This window comes from Phoenix dactylifera, chromosome 11 (assembly GCF_051530095.1).
Source record: "Phoenix dactylifera cultivar Ajwa chromosome 11, Ajwa_hap1_PhDact_Kaust_v1.1, whole genome shotgun sequence".
In the NCBI taxonomy this organism is placed as follows: Eukaryota; Viridiplantae; Streptophyta; class Magnoliopsida; order Arecales; family Arecaceae; genus Phoenix; species Phoenix dactylifera.
The window spans coordinates 25,360,788-25,373,565 of NC_143200.1; the positions used below are offsets into that span (position 1 = coordinate 25,360,788).

At 40.3% G+C, this 12,778-nt stretch overlaps 1 protein-coding gene and 1 long non-coding RNA gene across 3 annotated transcripts; both read right to left on the reverse strand.

Moving 5' to 3' along the window:
- Nucleotides 1–701: 701 nt before the first annotated feature.
- Nucleotides 702–10,775, reverse strand: LOC103707046 (squamosa promoter-binding-like protein 12). 2 transcript variants are annotated; one of them, XM_008791385.5, is made up of 6 exons: nucleotides 10,359–10,775; nucleotides 9,391–10,262; nucleotides 8,997–9,133; nucleotides 3,145–3,402; nucleotides 1,173–1,551; nucleotides 702–1,006 (listed from the first exon to the last, which is right to left on the reverse strand). In XM_008791385.5, exons 2-5 carry the CDS (start codon nucleotides 10,065–10,067, stop codon nucleotides 1,217–1,219), a joined length of 1,407 nt encoding a protein of 468 aa, XP_008789607.3. In that variant the 5' UTR covers nucleotides 10,068–10,262; nucleotides 10,359–10,775; the 3' UTR covers nucleotides 702–1,006; nucleotides 1,173–1,216. The 2 variants fall into 2 exon arrangements, with proteins under 2 accessions (XP_008789607.3, XP_008789608.3); XM_008791386.5 differs by having other exon boundaries at nucleotides 702–1,096.
- Nucleotides 10,776–10,864: 89 nt separating this feature from the next.
- On the reverse strand, nucleotides 10,865–11,702 carry LOC148700726 (uncharacterized). Its single transcript, XR_015971412.1, has 2 exons — nucleotides 11,418–11,702; nucleotides 10,865–11,120 (listed from the first exon to the last, which is right to left on the reverse strand). It is a non-coding gene; the product is annotated as an uncharacterized LOC148700726 (long non-coding RNA).
- Between the last annotated feature and the right edge of the window lie 1,076 nt (nucleotides 11,703–12,778).

Sequence of the window (12,778 nt, forward strand, 5' to 3'; positions counted from 1 at the left end):
CTCATTAAAATAGGCATAACTAAAACACAGGATACAGGAAATGGGCATCTCGTGAGGATACCTGGTTGTAAGCAAGCCACAGAGTAATAAAGCCTGGCCCATTTCCATGCCAAAGTTTGTAAATAACCAATCCAGGTATGCATACTTTCTCTTATAATGTCTGGTAAGTCTTGGCTCAAGCACAACATTATACAAAACTCGGCCTTCAATAAAATTGTGTAATTTTGTTTTTCTGCGTATGACATTCTGTGCTCATGTTTTCCCAGTATTCTGGGTGCATGCAGAGAATGATGGGGATCTCATATCACAAAATCAGACAAGAATGATGGGGAATGATCAAGATGGATAATCAGTATTTTTCTTTTTCCCCATTCCTTTACCATTCCCACTCTATATACGGTGATTTAATGTGGTTTCATAAAATAGGCAGCACAGACTCTGAATCAATAGTTCCCATCGAAACTTAGCAGAAGTGATTAAGCTAGAGTTTCAGAGAACATTCGGGCGACGACCGGATCTCTAGTCCATAATGAAGCACCAAGTATACCATCAATCGACAGGATCTCAGGAATCCTTACCATCCTCATTGCCAAGCTAGGCCGTGATAAAAACCGCTGCCCAAGGTTTTGAGTGTTGTTGCACAAAGATCAGGTTTCATCTGTAAAAGAGCCCAACCAGCCAACCAACACGATGCAATGGTGTTTCAGGAAAGGCCTGTTATTTATGATATCATACAAAAGGTAAACACAAGTCTGAGAAGTACTTCCCTTCCAGAGGGCCGCACCATTTTAGTCCTGCAAAAGAGTTTCCCCTGACCCAAATCTATATAAAGGTTCATGGTCTGACAATAGACATCGATACAGATTGTACACCCTTGAATACACTGCTCGGATCATGCATGATACACAATCAGAAACAATCCATGAAGCTCTCCTTTGGGATTCAGCTTCCATTAAAGCAATGTGCGGCTCCAGCCTCAGGAGTTCTGATGCAAAAGAATGCAGGTCTGCCATTTGAACAAAGTCATTTATCAGCCAGGAAAAGATAAGGATTCGCCGAGTACAGAGTTGACGTCAAATTAAACATCCACAGGTCACTGGCAAGGACAAACAAGCATAAAGGAATTATGGATATTCACAAAGGAAAAATCAAGCAGGGAAACGAAAACATACCTCAGTTTCTACTCTCCAGAATGCAGTTCATGTGATTTTGGACACTAATGAATCTGACTAGAGTCAAAGAACGTAGTCTCATAAGGAGCTTTAAGCAGCTGAAATTCCTGGAACTGGCTACCATTGCTATGTGTAGGAAATTGAAGCACTCGCCCTTGCTGAGTTAGGCCATGTTCATCTTGCCAATACTCCGGGGTTGAGTTCACTGCATGAATTGCAGGCTGAGCTGCACTGGTGTGGTTAGCATGCACAAGCTGGACAAGAGAAGATGATGTTCCAGGGTCAGCTGAACCCCAAGCATTGGTTGACAGAAGAGAGAGAGCACGCCGAAGATCCGGTGCTCCATCTAAGTTTGAAGCAGTTAATGATGCTTCCGGACCTGCAACAATAACAGGCATCTACCAGTAAAGTAAAATGTTTTAATTATTACCATAAATACTACAGCAAAAATAACTACTACTTGCATTTCCCCAAACTGATTTTGGCTATGACCAGAAAAGCAAAAAGCTTTATGACATCAATCTGCTAAGGTATGGAGATTTCATGTATACCACCATCCATATCCATCCATGATACAGAATGATGACCTTATGGTAGATTTGACAAAATGGCAGGAAACTATCGGTTAACTAATTTGCCTAAAGGCATGCTGCAGCAGACTTTCAAAGGTGTGCAGATATCTCTTCCAAGGAAGTGCAGCTAGCCAATTCCTAACTTGACATCAGTAAGCATTTCTCATCTACATAAATAATATTAACAGATTATGTTTAGAGGTAAAAAACCAGCAAATATTGGTAGAAATATTTTCTTAGCTAGTGTCTGGCTAGCCTGTACTGCAAATAACTTCAAAGGCTTACATTATTATAACACAACAGGTCAGTAACACTCACTCGGTCACTCCTTGATTTATAAATAAATGAAAAAAAAATTTCACAAACAAACTTATGATTCCAAAGGGTGAAAAATCTGCAAGGGATCTAACTGATCATGAAACAAATAGGCAATCATGTTTTATAATTGCAGGAAATATTTTAGGTCTAGGGCCGTAATTTAATGATGATGTTTTTTCCCAGGCAGAATAGAAAACTATTCAGAACTCAGGAGAGTGCAGAAAAAAAAAACTTGCCTCAAAGTGAGGTGAGACATGAAGGGAATCAGAGACTGTTCAAGCTTCCCTAACATGATCGTGATTAGTTTTTCAAAACTAATGCTATGCAGCAAAAACGAGAATTGCGCATTTTATTTGTCGAGAACTTTAAGCTTACTTCCCAGGGAAACTCAAAAGGAAAGCCAGGTCCATTCAACATAGTCAGGCATGTGAGGGCGGGCCACTGGGTGGTTTTACCAGTAGCCTACAAAGCTTATTGCCAAAACCAACTAGAGTTAACACCAGTTACAGCCATAACATTTCTGACACCAAAAATGAAATTTAAATCATAGCAAGAATGCACACAATTTTACAAAATATGGTTATTAAAGAGTCTTCTTTAACACCATTTAACTTGTCAGACGTGAAATGCTTCCAGTGTAACTTGCCTTGCATTAAATATGTTGGAAAAGGTGGTTATTGATATCTTTTTCACTCATGTTCATACGGATGCTCATAAAATGATTAACCAAAATGCTAGAGAGAGAGAGAGAGAGAGAGAGAGAGAGAGATTTCTCAAAAAAAAAAAAAAAACACTAAAGAGAGAGAAGAAACTAGACTAGCATGTAAGAGTTATTTTAATATCACATATTTTCCCCCTTTTGGAACCATCATTACCCTAAACTTTGCATTTTTTTAATAATATCTAAAATTTGCAAATCAATAAATGAAAGTGTATGAGCATGTTGAGATAATCACATAATAAAATAACAAAACAAAATTCAATTCAGGTATTTTAAAATAAAGAGTAATATTCAGAAACTATTGGGTGGAGAAGCAAAATCATGGAACCTCTCAAATAAAAGAATAGCATCGAAACATTACCTTGATTGAGGACTTCGGCGGTGATGCCCTTCATAGGCAAGAGCCTGTCTACTTCATGGCAGAGCGTTGAAAAGGCATTTGATCGCTGGGAATTAGGCAGATGGAGCTGTCCATCAATGCTCCCTACTTTTGCCGACTTCATCCAAGACCCTTTCATTTGCGCAACTTTAAAGTCACATGAGCCTTCCCACATGGAAGTTACTGTGGGCCTCATTTGACCAAACTGAGCTTGATTCCAGAGAAAATTTTGCTGATCATCTGGAGAGTCCACCAAAAAGATCAAAAGAATGAAAACTGCAAGACTATCATTGCATAAAACTTTTGGTCCTCTATGGGACAAATATAACAATAACCATCTCGTCTTTTCCCAACTATTTGGGGTCAGCAAATGAAAGGGTCAACCAGTAACAATTTGTTTACAGGTTGATATAGAGAACAAAATTTACAACACTGTGCATGATCAAAATCAAGCTCTGGAGTGCAAAATAGGCAAGTTGTCAACAAATGTGCTTAGGCAACTGGGCAGACCTGCTAGTCAAGCAGGCATCTGGCAACTAAAATCTCATAAACCAGTCACTTATATAGATTTAATAACGGTCAACTTGCTACAAAAGCTTAGACTCTATGAGGAACACCAAAAACAAGGCTGTGAACTCTCTGCTGCCACCAGCTAAGAAGACACAGTATGCCCGTTAGAAAAATTCCAATTAAAGGGGCACACAGAGAATGTCTCTAATATTCCATCACCATGCAGAACAGTGGGAGATGTAGAAGGATATAGACACAGGAAAATGATGATGAACTTTTGCCTCCACCTAGAAGAAAGAACCAATGCCAACATTGCAATTTCCACAAACATATAGAAAGAATTCTTATAACAATTGATAATTTATTTGATAATGGACCTAATCTTAGACAAGTGGCTGGGATCACACCTCTGGCTGCGGTTAGGCTTTCAATATGGGCCAAAAAGATGTGATGACATGGATAGCACAACTAAAGTGGGGATATAGCAGCAAAGGCACATCTTGTTTCACTTATTTGCCTTCACAGTATTTTAGAACATTTTGATTATATTGTTACTTAATTTGGCTGCCCTATTTGCTAATTAGCTTGAGAGAGGAATTTTGGCACAAGAACTAGAGGGTTGAAGGTGAAATTGGTCATAAATTTGCTCAATCCTATTCTGGAGCCTTATTGATTTAAGTTCATGCTGTAGAGTTGATACATCCTAATGAGGTAACACTTGGCTGCTGTTATAGCACCACTAGAGCTAATTTGGGGGATATCATGGTGTGGAGTTGTTATACTGAGAACATTAAAATGACCTATAGAGGAAATTTACAGGTTTAAGAGTGGGATGCAGTAAAAACTAGTTTTCTCTCATTTACATAGGCCTTCATTAGAAGGTGATTGAGCCCTTATTTCTTTTCAAGTTTAATAATATAAATCCATGACTTGTACATAGGGCAAAGCCTCATAATGGATGGTATTCTAAGAACAACATCCATGCAACATATGTTATGAAGCTTTCAAGTTTCCCCTGTTTGCATTCTATCTGGGGACACCAATGAATACTCACCAGATGTGCATGGCCACTTAACGGAAAGTCGACATTAAGTGTTGTAATTATTAAATTTTGGGTCTCAATACTTAAGTATCGGGAGAGTCAATTGGCTAGCCTTATCTCTAGCACAAAATTAAACTGGTAGTTTTAATTATGTAATATATTACAAGAGTTCCATTCTAATTCGGATGGGTTTTGAAGATTTGACTTGACATGAAGGTTGCAATGGGTCCTCGTTGGCACCTTAGTTCTCGAAGAATTCAGGTTGTTTTAAGATTTGCTTGAGTGGCTCTATACGTAGGAGTTAGCTCATCCACAGATTTATGATGACATGACAGATGAATTCTAATTTACCATCCATTTATAATTTAATTCTGCTAAGGAGGTCAGTACTCCCCACAAAAAAAAACCCGGTATTTACTTCTTCCTCAATATCCAGGCATATCACCTATAAAGATGTAGGACCGAGTATCCCTCCAAATTCAGAATGAAGTTTTTTCTTGTCTGCATTTATAACTTCGTTGAGAGAGGAGCAGCAGAAGCGATTGATTCAACATCCCAATCTCCAGTGATTAGGGTCGAAATTCATTCTGAAGGCGATAAATCACATCTAAATCACATCCCAAAACCTAGGACATTGAGTGTCAGTTGAAGAGTTCTCGATTTCAGCCCTTACCCCTTCTCTACATGCTCTAAATTGTTGCAAATCCCTTTTCTCATGGAAGTTTCAGCCTACATTTTTTTTACCTTGAATTTTTAATTCTTTGATGGTGAATACTTCCAGACATTTCCATGTCATATTAATACTGTCAAAGTAAGGCATGAAGATAAGTATAAGGTGATGAGCAGTGCATGAAATGATGGATGTGATGATGACCCCTAACATGTGTTGTCCTTCACCATAAGCACTACCAAAATTGTCTAGTAAAGAGATAAAATCGTTCTTTCTTTTTCTCTCTGTCTTAGTTTTTTGTCTCTTCCTCCAGTTCTCACAAAAAATTAAGAGTTGATGAAGATTCTATGCAAAATTTTCATGGGCCCTGCAATGATTCACATAATTATCATCATGCGTGATATGTATTTTAGCTTATCATAGATCCATTATGATAGAAGTGCAAATGCAAGTCCCAAGCCTGGATGTAAAAGACGTAAAGCCAATGTTCGGTTGACAGACAGTTGCAGTAAGCATGTCCAATTATAATGCTCCAAGATATTTGCCAATGCTAGGGCAGCATAAAAGAAACATCACAGATAACCCTAAATAGGATGCATGTTGAATAAAGACTCATAAAGATAACACCAACTACCTGGTACAAGGCTTGATGGTCATGGTTATTATTATTAAAACCATGATGACCATGAAACACCTAATGGAGAGGGTTCTGAAGGATTATGACAGTCACGTTCCTGATCAACCTGTTCTATCAACTTGTCCATTCATGAAGGACGCAAAATCCTCTCATGAATATTGAATCTGTGCTATCATTAACATCTAATGAATGGTGAAAGTTGCAATCCATCCAAACAAATGCCTAACGGGATGGGGTCATTGACTTAATTGCTCGTACAACATGCAAGATCAATAAAGCAATAAGTCATGAAAACACAAGGGCCATTTTATTGCAAAAATATGTGGTGTGACCATTCAGTTTAAGATGTATTTGTCCCCTTTATATATCTCTATATATATGTATATATGAATGATGTTTCAATTCTAGGATCCATATTTGCAAGTTAAGCCCAGATTTCTGCCACCTCCTTAGAGACATAACTTGATTGATATATGTTCTTCTGATGTGTTAAACCACTCATTGAGTCGCTATGGCTGTGGCTTATCACTTTTCATCTGGGTGCATCACACAAGAATGTACTCTAACAGCTTAAATATGTGATAAGTGAGGACTACATGTCAGGATAACAGAAAAGACCTCAAAGATTTATAGGTTTTCTTAGGAATTGAGAATGTGCCGATCCAAAGTGGACACAAGCTTTCCCACCCACACCCATGCAGCAAACAGCCCCACCACACTGATTTTTTCTTTCAGAATACAGCTGTCAAACACATGAGCTGTCCATGAGCAGTTTGCTTTCAGCTCAAAATTTTAGCTTGATATTTGCTCGCTCAATTTGCAAAGAAGCTGAGCATGAGTCAGAAATTTGAGCTTGAAATGCAAATGAGAAGAACAAAACTCTGCCCAGCTGATCGTGTTCAGTATGATATAGCTCAAAATATAAATAAATAAAAATAAATATTACTAAAAACTATCTTTATATTTATTATTGGATAAGGATCTAATCTCTAATTCTGGTGATCAGCACCACCAAGGCACCAATCTTGTGGGGTGCCTCTTCTCTACAAAAGCATCCTCTTTCCACCGTAAGATTAAATAACACAGGGGGTACAGGAGGCTAGAGAATAAAGATATAGCGGAGGTTATATTATTTTTCCTGTATGATCACCATGCAGAGCTTCTGGTTTCATGTCTGTTTTGAGTCCTTGGGAGGCAAGCTCAAGCTAGTCCAGTTTTACATGACCCGAGCTTGGGCTATAGCCCTTGCAGCTGTTTAGCACATTGATCCAAACTCAAGCTGGCCTGAGCTCACTCATGTTCAGCTCATTTGCACCCCGATTTCAGAGACTATCTATTCATGACGCATTCCTTTTTTTCAAGTCATTTGCTTTTATTTTGGATATTGCCACTAGAAAATTCCCCATAATCTACCTACAAACGTTGCATATCTATACTACATAATGAAGGGAATGCCCGTCTTTCCCTAGTTCTCTTAGTCCATGCAGCCAGGAATATCCTCTTCTTTTTCTCTGTCCATTTTTTACCATCAGTTCTTCTTGCTGAGCCAAATTTAACTTTTTCATATATGGCGGTAAACAACAAATGCCCTCACATTTTTTTCGTCTTCTACTAAGTTTACCATTGCCTACCTTCCTTGATCACAGTTTTGAGCGGGAGAAACGATCTATCCATTGCCAATAAAGTGAAAGAAAAGAAAGTTTGTTAGGGAAAATCTTCTTTTCCATTCTTTGATGGTAAAGGAAACCCAAGAAGAGAAAATCAAAGAGAATATATAGGATCAAATTTTTTTCTGAGATGTCTAAAATTTTCTTCTCCAAAAGATAGTGATTTTTAGAGAAAATGAAACTTAGGCAAGTGACTCAATCAGATCTTAGCCACTTTCTCAACAATTTTTTTGCAATTTTCTTACTTCAACCAACCATCAGAAAATATTCAATTTTCTTTCCTTTCCTTTCCTTTTGTTTTCTTTTCTCCCATTGGTTTATATTTTTTCTTGACCTTTCACTATAAATTATATGTAAAAAAATAGTTGAAAAGATCACTTTTCTCTTAAGATTCATATATGTTTTTATATGACCCAACAACAAAATGCTTAGAATGTTCAAAAAGCTCAAAGATTCTATATTTGATAATGTGAATAACTCCTGTAATGCACGACCATAAATAAGATTTCCTTTCATAAACTCTAAAAATAATTTAAAAAGCAAATCAGGCATAAAGCAGGTAAATGATGGAAAGTTTGCCTTTTGAATTTGACCATCACCAATTGAAACTCCATGACTAGGGTTGTTTTCGGATCTCTCTGTTTTAGCTAAAGCTTTTAAAAAAAAGACGGATGTTTTTTTCCAGAGAAAGATTAGGTTATTTTTCGCATGATGTAATTTAATATACAACCACATTTTATTTAGACTAGCAGAAAGGATTAAATAATATGATAACAGCAGTTTTATGTAGAAAATAACACCATAATGCATATATAAAAAATAAACAGAGCAAAAAGGTGCATGTTAAGGTATATATGAGCCATATAACACAAGCAAAAACTTTGAAAAGTAGGCCTTGTAAGCTGAATCATGTTGATGTAATTGTCAATAATCATATATGCTTTTCCAAGAAAAGCCAATTTAATTCTCCAATTAATTGAACCATTCTGATACATTTGTAAATAATTGTATATGGTTCTCCAAGAAAGGCCTATTTAATTCTCTGATGAAAGAAAAGAAAAGAAAATGGTGAACCCTTATAGTAGCTTAAGCGTATCTTGATAGGAAGATACGTATCATAATGGTTAAGCACAACTATCTAAATCAAGCAATTCTCTCAGGAGAATCCAGATCACAACACTTTCAGGATACCTAGCTCACATGAGAAATGTTTACGAAAGTATGGCATACATTTGATTGATCAAAAGGCTCACTAGGATCGAACATTTACAAAGGGAATCAACAAAAAGCATAAGAAATTGAAATTACCATAAAACGGTGAAGAAAGCCTTGTGGAATTAAATGAGATTGTGTCTGGCTGTGGCTTACGACGACGTGCATTGTGATCAGAAAGACGCCTACGACAGCTTCGTTTCTTCTGATCAAACTCGGACAAATCATGGAACCTTAAACAACATCAACAAGGATACTGTCATATACAATTACGAAACCAAATGACATGATAACTAATATAATACACAAGAACATGCATCAGTTGAACAAAGTGTATCCGTAAGACATCAGCAGCAAAAAACTAGCACTCTCACTAGGCTGTTGCTGACCAGGTACATGCCTTCACAGGTGAGTCCGACGGGAATGGGTGTTTCCCACAATATAAAATAGGTTAAGTTGATTAGACACAAAGTCTCTACAGGAGAGTCACCTGCTACATTGTTGGCAAAACCGCCGCTCCTGACCAGCAACGATTACCCTAGGGGATTTGGAATGGGTCTCACAGACTCTGTGCTTGCGGTGATAATCTTTAGCTCCGCTGAGATCAACATTACAACCTTCGACTTGGCAGCAAGTACTCTGCACAGTCTGCTGAGTCACCCTAGGCTTCTTAACCAAACTAGCAGGCAGCACCACTGAGACTGAAGAAGAAGAAGATGGTGGGTTATTAAAATTGCTCCCTGCACAGACATCTTCAAAGTAAGTCCTCTTTCCAAGCTTCAGACCAATCAATGCCTCCTGAGACCTGGCTGCCGTCACCACTGCTGCAGATAATCCACCATCCGGCACTCTCATGGAATCTTTGTTCACTGCCTCAAAGTTGAACTCTGATATTTTTACCCCTGCTTTTGATGAAGAATCAATAGAGGCCGAGATGGAGCTCTTAGACGACGAACCATTTCCCAAATCAGAGCCAGAGCAGGCACCGCCTCCACTGCCGCCGCCGCCGCCGCCGCCGCCAGATGAATAAAGCGACCCATTTTCAATAACTCCAGCGCCTTTGACTTCAATCTTCCAGTCGGTCTGCTGCTCCTGCTTGGAATTCCCACTAAACAGCGCCAGATTATCCCACTCCCAAAGTGAGGAAGTCTTAGTATTCCACTCCATCCCAAAAAAAGAACCCTTATTTTCGGATGAAGCACTTCACCTACCCTTCACCTCCACAACCACCGTCCAACAAGCAGCACCAGATCTCAAGATCACAAACGAATTCATATAAGAAGACCCCGAGCAACTTGCAGCCTATTGGCTTGTAAGCCGGTCGCAGCTTGACGAAGGATTCCGACCGACACACCGAAGCACCTAAGCAGATCAAGCAGGCAAATCACATAGACATCGAAGCCGACCCCAAATCTTACATGAATGAATAAAAAACCTGGTAAAAGAACTTTCCTTTACCTCAAGATTGGCAGCAAGAACATCACCAGCAGCCGCCTCTTCCCCTCCCCAATCCAAGCCAAGAAACTCGAAAGACTAAATAGGCGATGGAACTTCAAAAGTCTTGGAGATGGGAGGGTAGCAGATGAAACCAACCTAGATCACGTGCGCATCTTCTCCATTCCCAATGATACGAGAAGAGACAGCTAGGGACGGAGACGGCGAGATTCGAAAGGGATATCCCATCGCAAGGCCACAGAGCCCATGAATCTCTCCAACCCAAAGCTCTCTCTTTCTCTCTCTCCAGTCTCCTCCTCCTCCTCCTCCTCCTCCCGTCTGCTAACAGGGAACCAAGAAACTAATCACAGGAGATCAAGCTACTCGTTCCGATAAAATCATCTCTCATCCACAAGCCTCTCTTCTCTCTTTCTTTTATATATATATATATATATATATATATATATATATATATATATATATATATATATATATATATATATATATATATATATATATATATATATATATATATATATATATATATTTTAACCATCGAGGGATTTTACTGTTTACCGGGCAAACCCTAACCCTACCCGTTGTTGGGTTTGTTATCCCATGCAACTAAATCTGCACGCAGATCAAAATAGGATGCTCGAGTAAACTCTAATCTACAGTCCGGCGCGGCGCCACGTACAGTTATTCCAGATCGGCGATCAATCATAGGAAACCGCCTGTTCTATTCTTCGTTTCTTTCTTTTGCATCGCAACCAAACACATGGATTTCTGACACAAAAAACAGTGTAAAACAGGAGACTGATGGATAGCTCCCTACCAACCGCCCCCCATCCCCCCCACAAAACCTTTTCTTTCGTTCAGATAAAACTTTAGCGAATACTTCATCAATAGTTTCTTTGCAATCAAAACTCATGCCAAATTGGAGTGAGATTAAGAAGATAACAAAGGGGGAAAAGAAGAGACAGGAGAATCTTGACCCAGAGGAAAGTGGGCGGGGGTTCCATCTCCATGTATATAAAAAAAAAGAGGAATGAGAGAAAGGACAGAAAAGGCGGCGATTTTTACCGTGGTCTTTTGCCTTTTTGGAGTTCCCCAGATCCGGAAAGAATGGCCCTCGAGTACGGCCGCTTTACCGCCGCTTTACCCAATCTTTTTCCGCCGGAACGGCAAAAATAAAAATAAAAAGCCGTCTCCGCGACTCGACTCAGAACCCACTTTTGATCGGAGAAAGGCACACGACAAAGGAGCAGCCGGGAATATCGGACGCGGCCGACACATCCGACGGCCAAGATCGAACGGCCAGCGCACGATGTCGAGGGCGGAAGGGGAAGAGAAGGGTGGTTCTATATACACCCCCCCTATTGCTCAGGACACCCCCCAAAAATTAAAAAAAAATTAAATACTCTCAACACCCCCCCATTTGCTAAGGACACCCCTAAAAAATTAAAAATTCCTAAATTACCCCCCACCCTCCCCACCCCCCACCTAAATTGCTCTCTACACCCCCCAAACCCCCCCCAACCCCGCTCTTCCCCTCCAAAACACCCGCCGGCTTCTCCCTTCCGCCCAAAAAACCTCGCCTCAAGCACCTCGCCGGCGGCCAAACCCCCTCCGTCTCCCCCTTCTCCCTCTCGTCGCCGGTCGGTGCATTGCACCTCGCCAACGCCCAAAACCCCCCGTTCCCCCTTCTCCCTCTCGTCGCCGGCATTCTCCCGATCTCCGACCACCTCGCCGGCTTCTCCCGAAACCACCTCCCCGGCCATCTCCCGAGCAACGAGCACCTCGCCGACGCCTCCACGACCACCTCGAGGTAGCTCCCCCCCCCGCCTCCAGTGCTCCGTTCGGCACTGGATCGCCGAACAGAATCCTTCTGTTCGGCTGAACAGTGCCGAACAGAAGCCTTCTGTTCGGCTGCACAGTGCCGAACAGAAGCCTTCTGTTGTGCCGAACAGAAGGGGGTGTATGAGAAAATTTCAAGGGCAATATGGTAATTACACTAAAGGTTAGTTTGGGTGTTTTTTTTTTTGGTTTTTGGGGGGTGTCCTGAGCAATAGGGGGGGGTGTATATAGAACTACCCGGAAGAGAACGGGGGTTGATTCGTCCGGTGCTCGATTTTCGACCTGGGTGTGGGACTGAATTGCGAGATTGCCACTTCCTTTGTCCGTAGGGACGGGCGTGCGTGCGTGCGTGCGTGCGTGCGTTCGTGCCGGGGACCGCTGCTTTTACGTTAGATGAACTCGCCTGTGATTCGTATTTGTGCGGTACAGGAATGCTCGAATGCTGTGCCGCCCCCAACGTTCCCTGACTCTCTAAATGAATTCGGAATTGACATTGTAACTTCTTTTTTCGGACCACCACAGACAAATAATTAAGTTATCTTTCCATATGGCTCATCATTCTAAAATTTTCTTAAAAAAAAGTTATA

What these genes read in the sequence shown, in the direction of transcription:
- LOC103707046 (XM_008791385.5), bottom strand. Translation starts at nt 10,067, where the DNA reads ATGGAGTGGAATACTAAGACTTCCTCACTTTGGGAGTGGGATAATCTG. An exon ending in TTTTGCCAACAATGTAGCAG is followed by an intron (nt 9,134 to 9,390) that starts GTGACTCTCCTG and finishes ATGTTGTTTAAG; the next exon opens with GTTCCATGATTTGTCCGAGT. An exon ending in CGCCGAAGTCCTCAATCAAG is followed by an intron (nt 1,552 to 3,144) that starts GTAATGTTTCGA and finishes TTATTGTTGCAG; the next exon opens with GTCCGGAAGCATCATTAACT.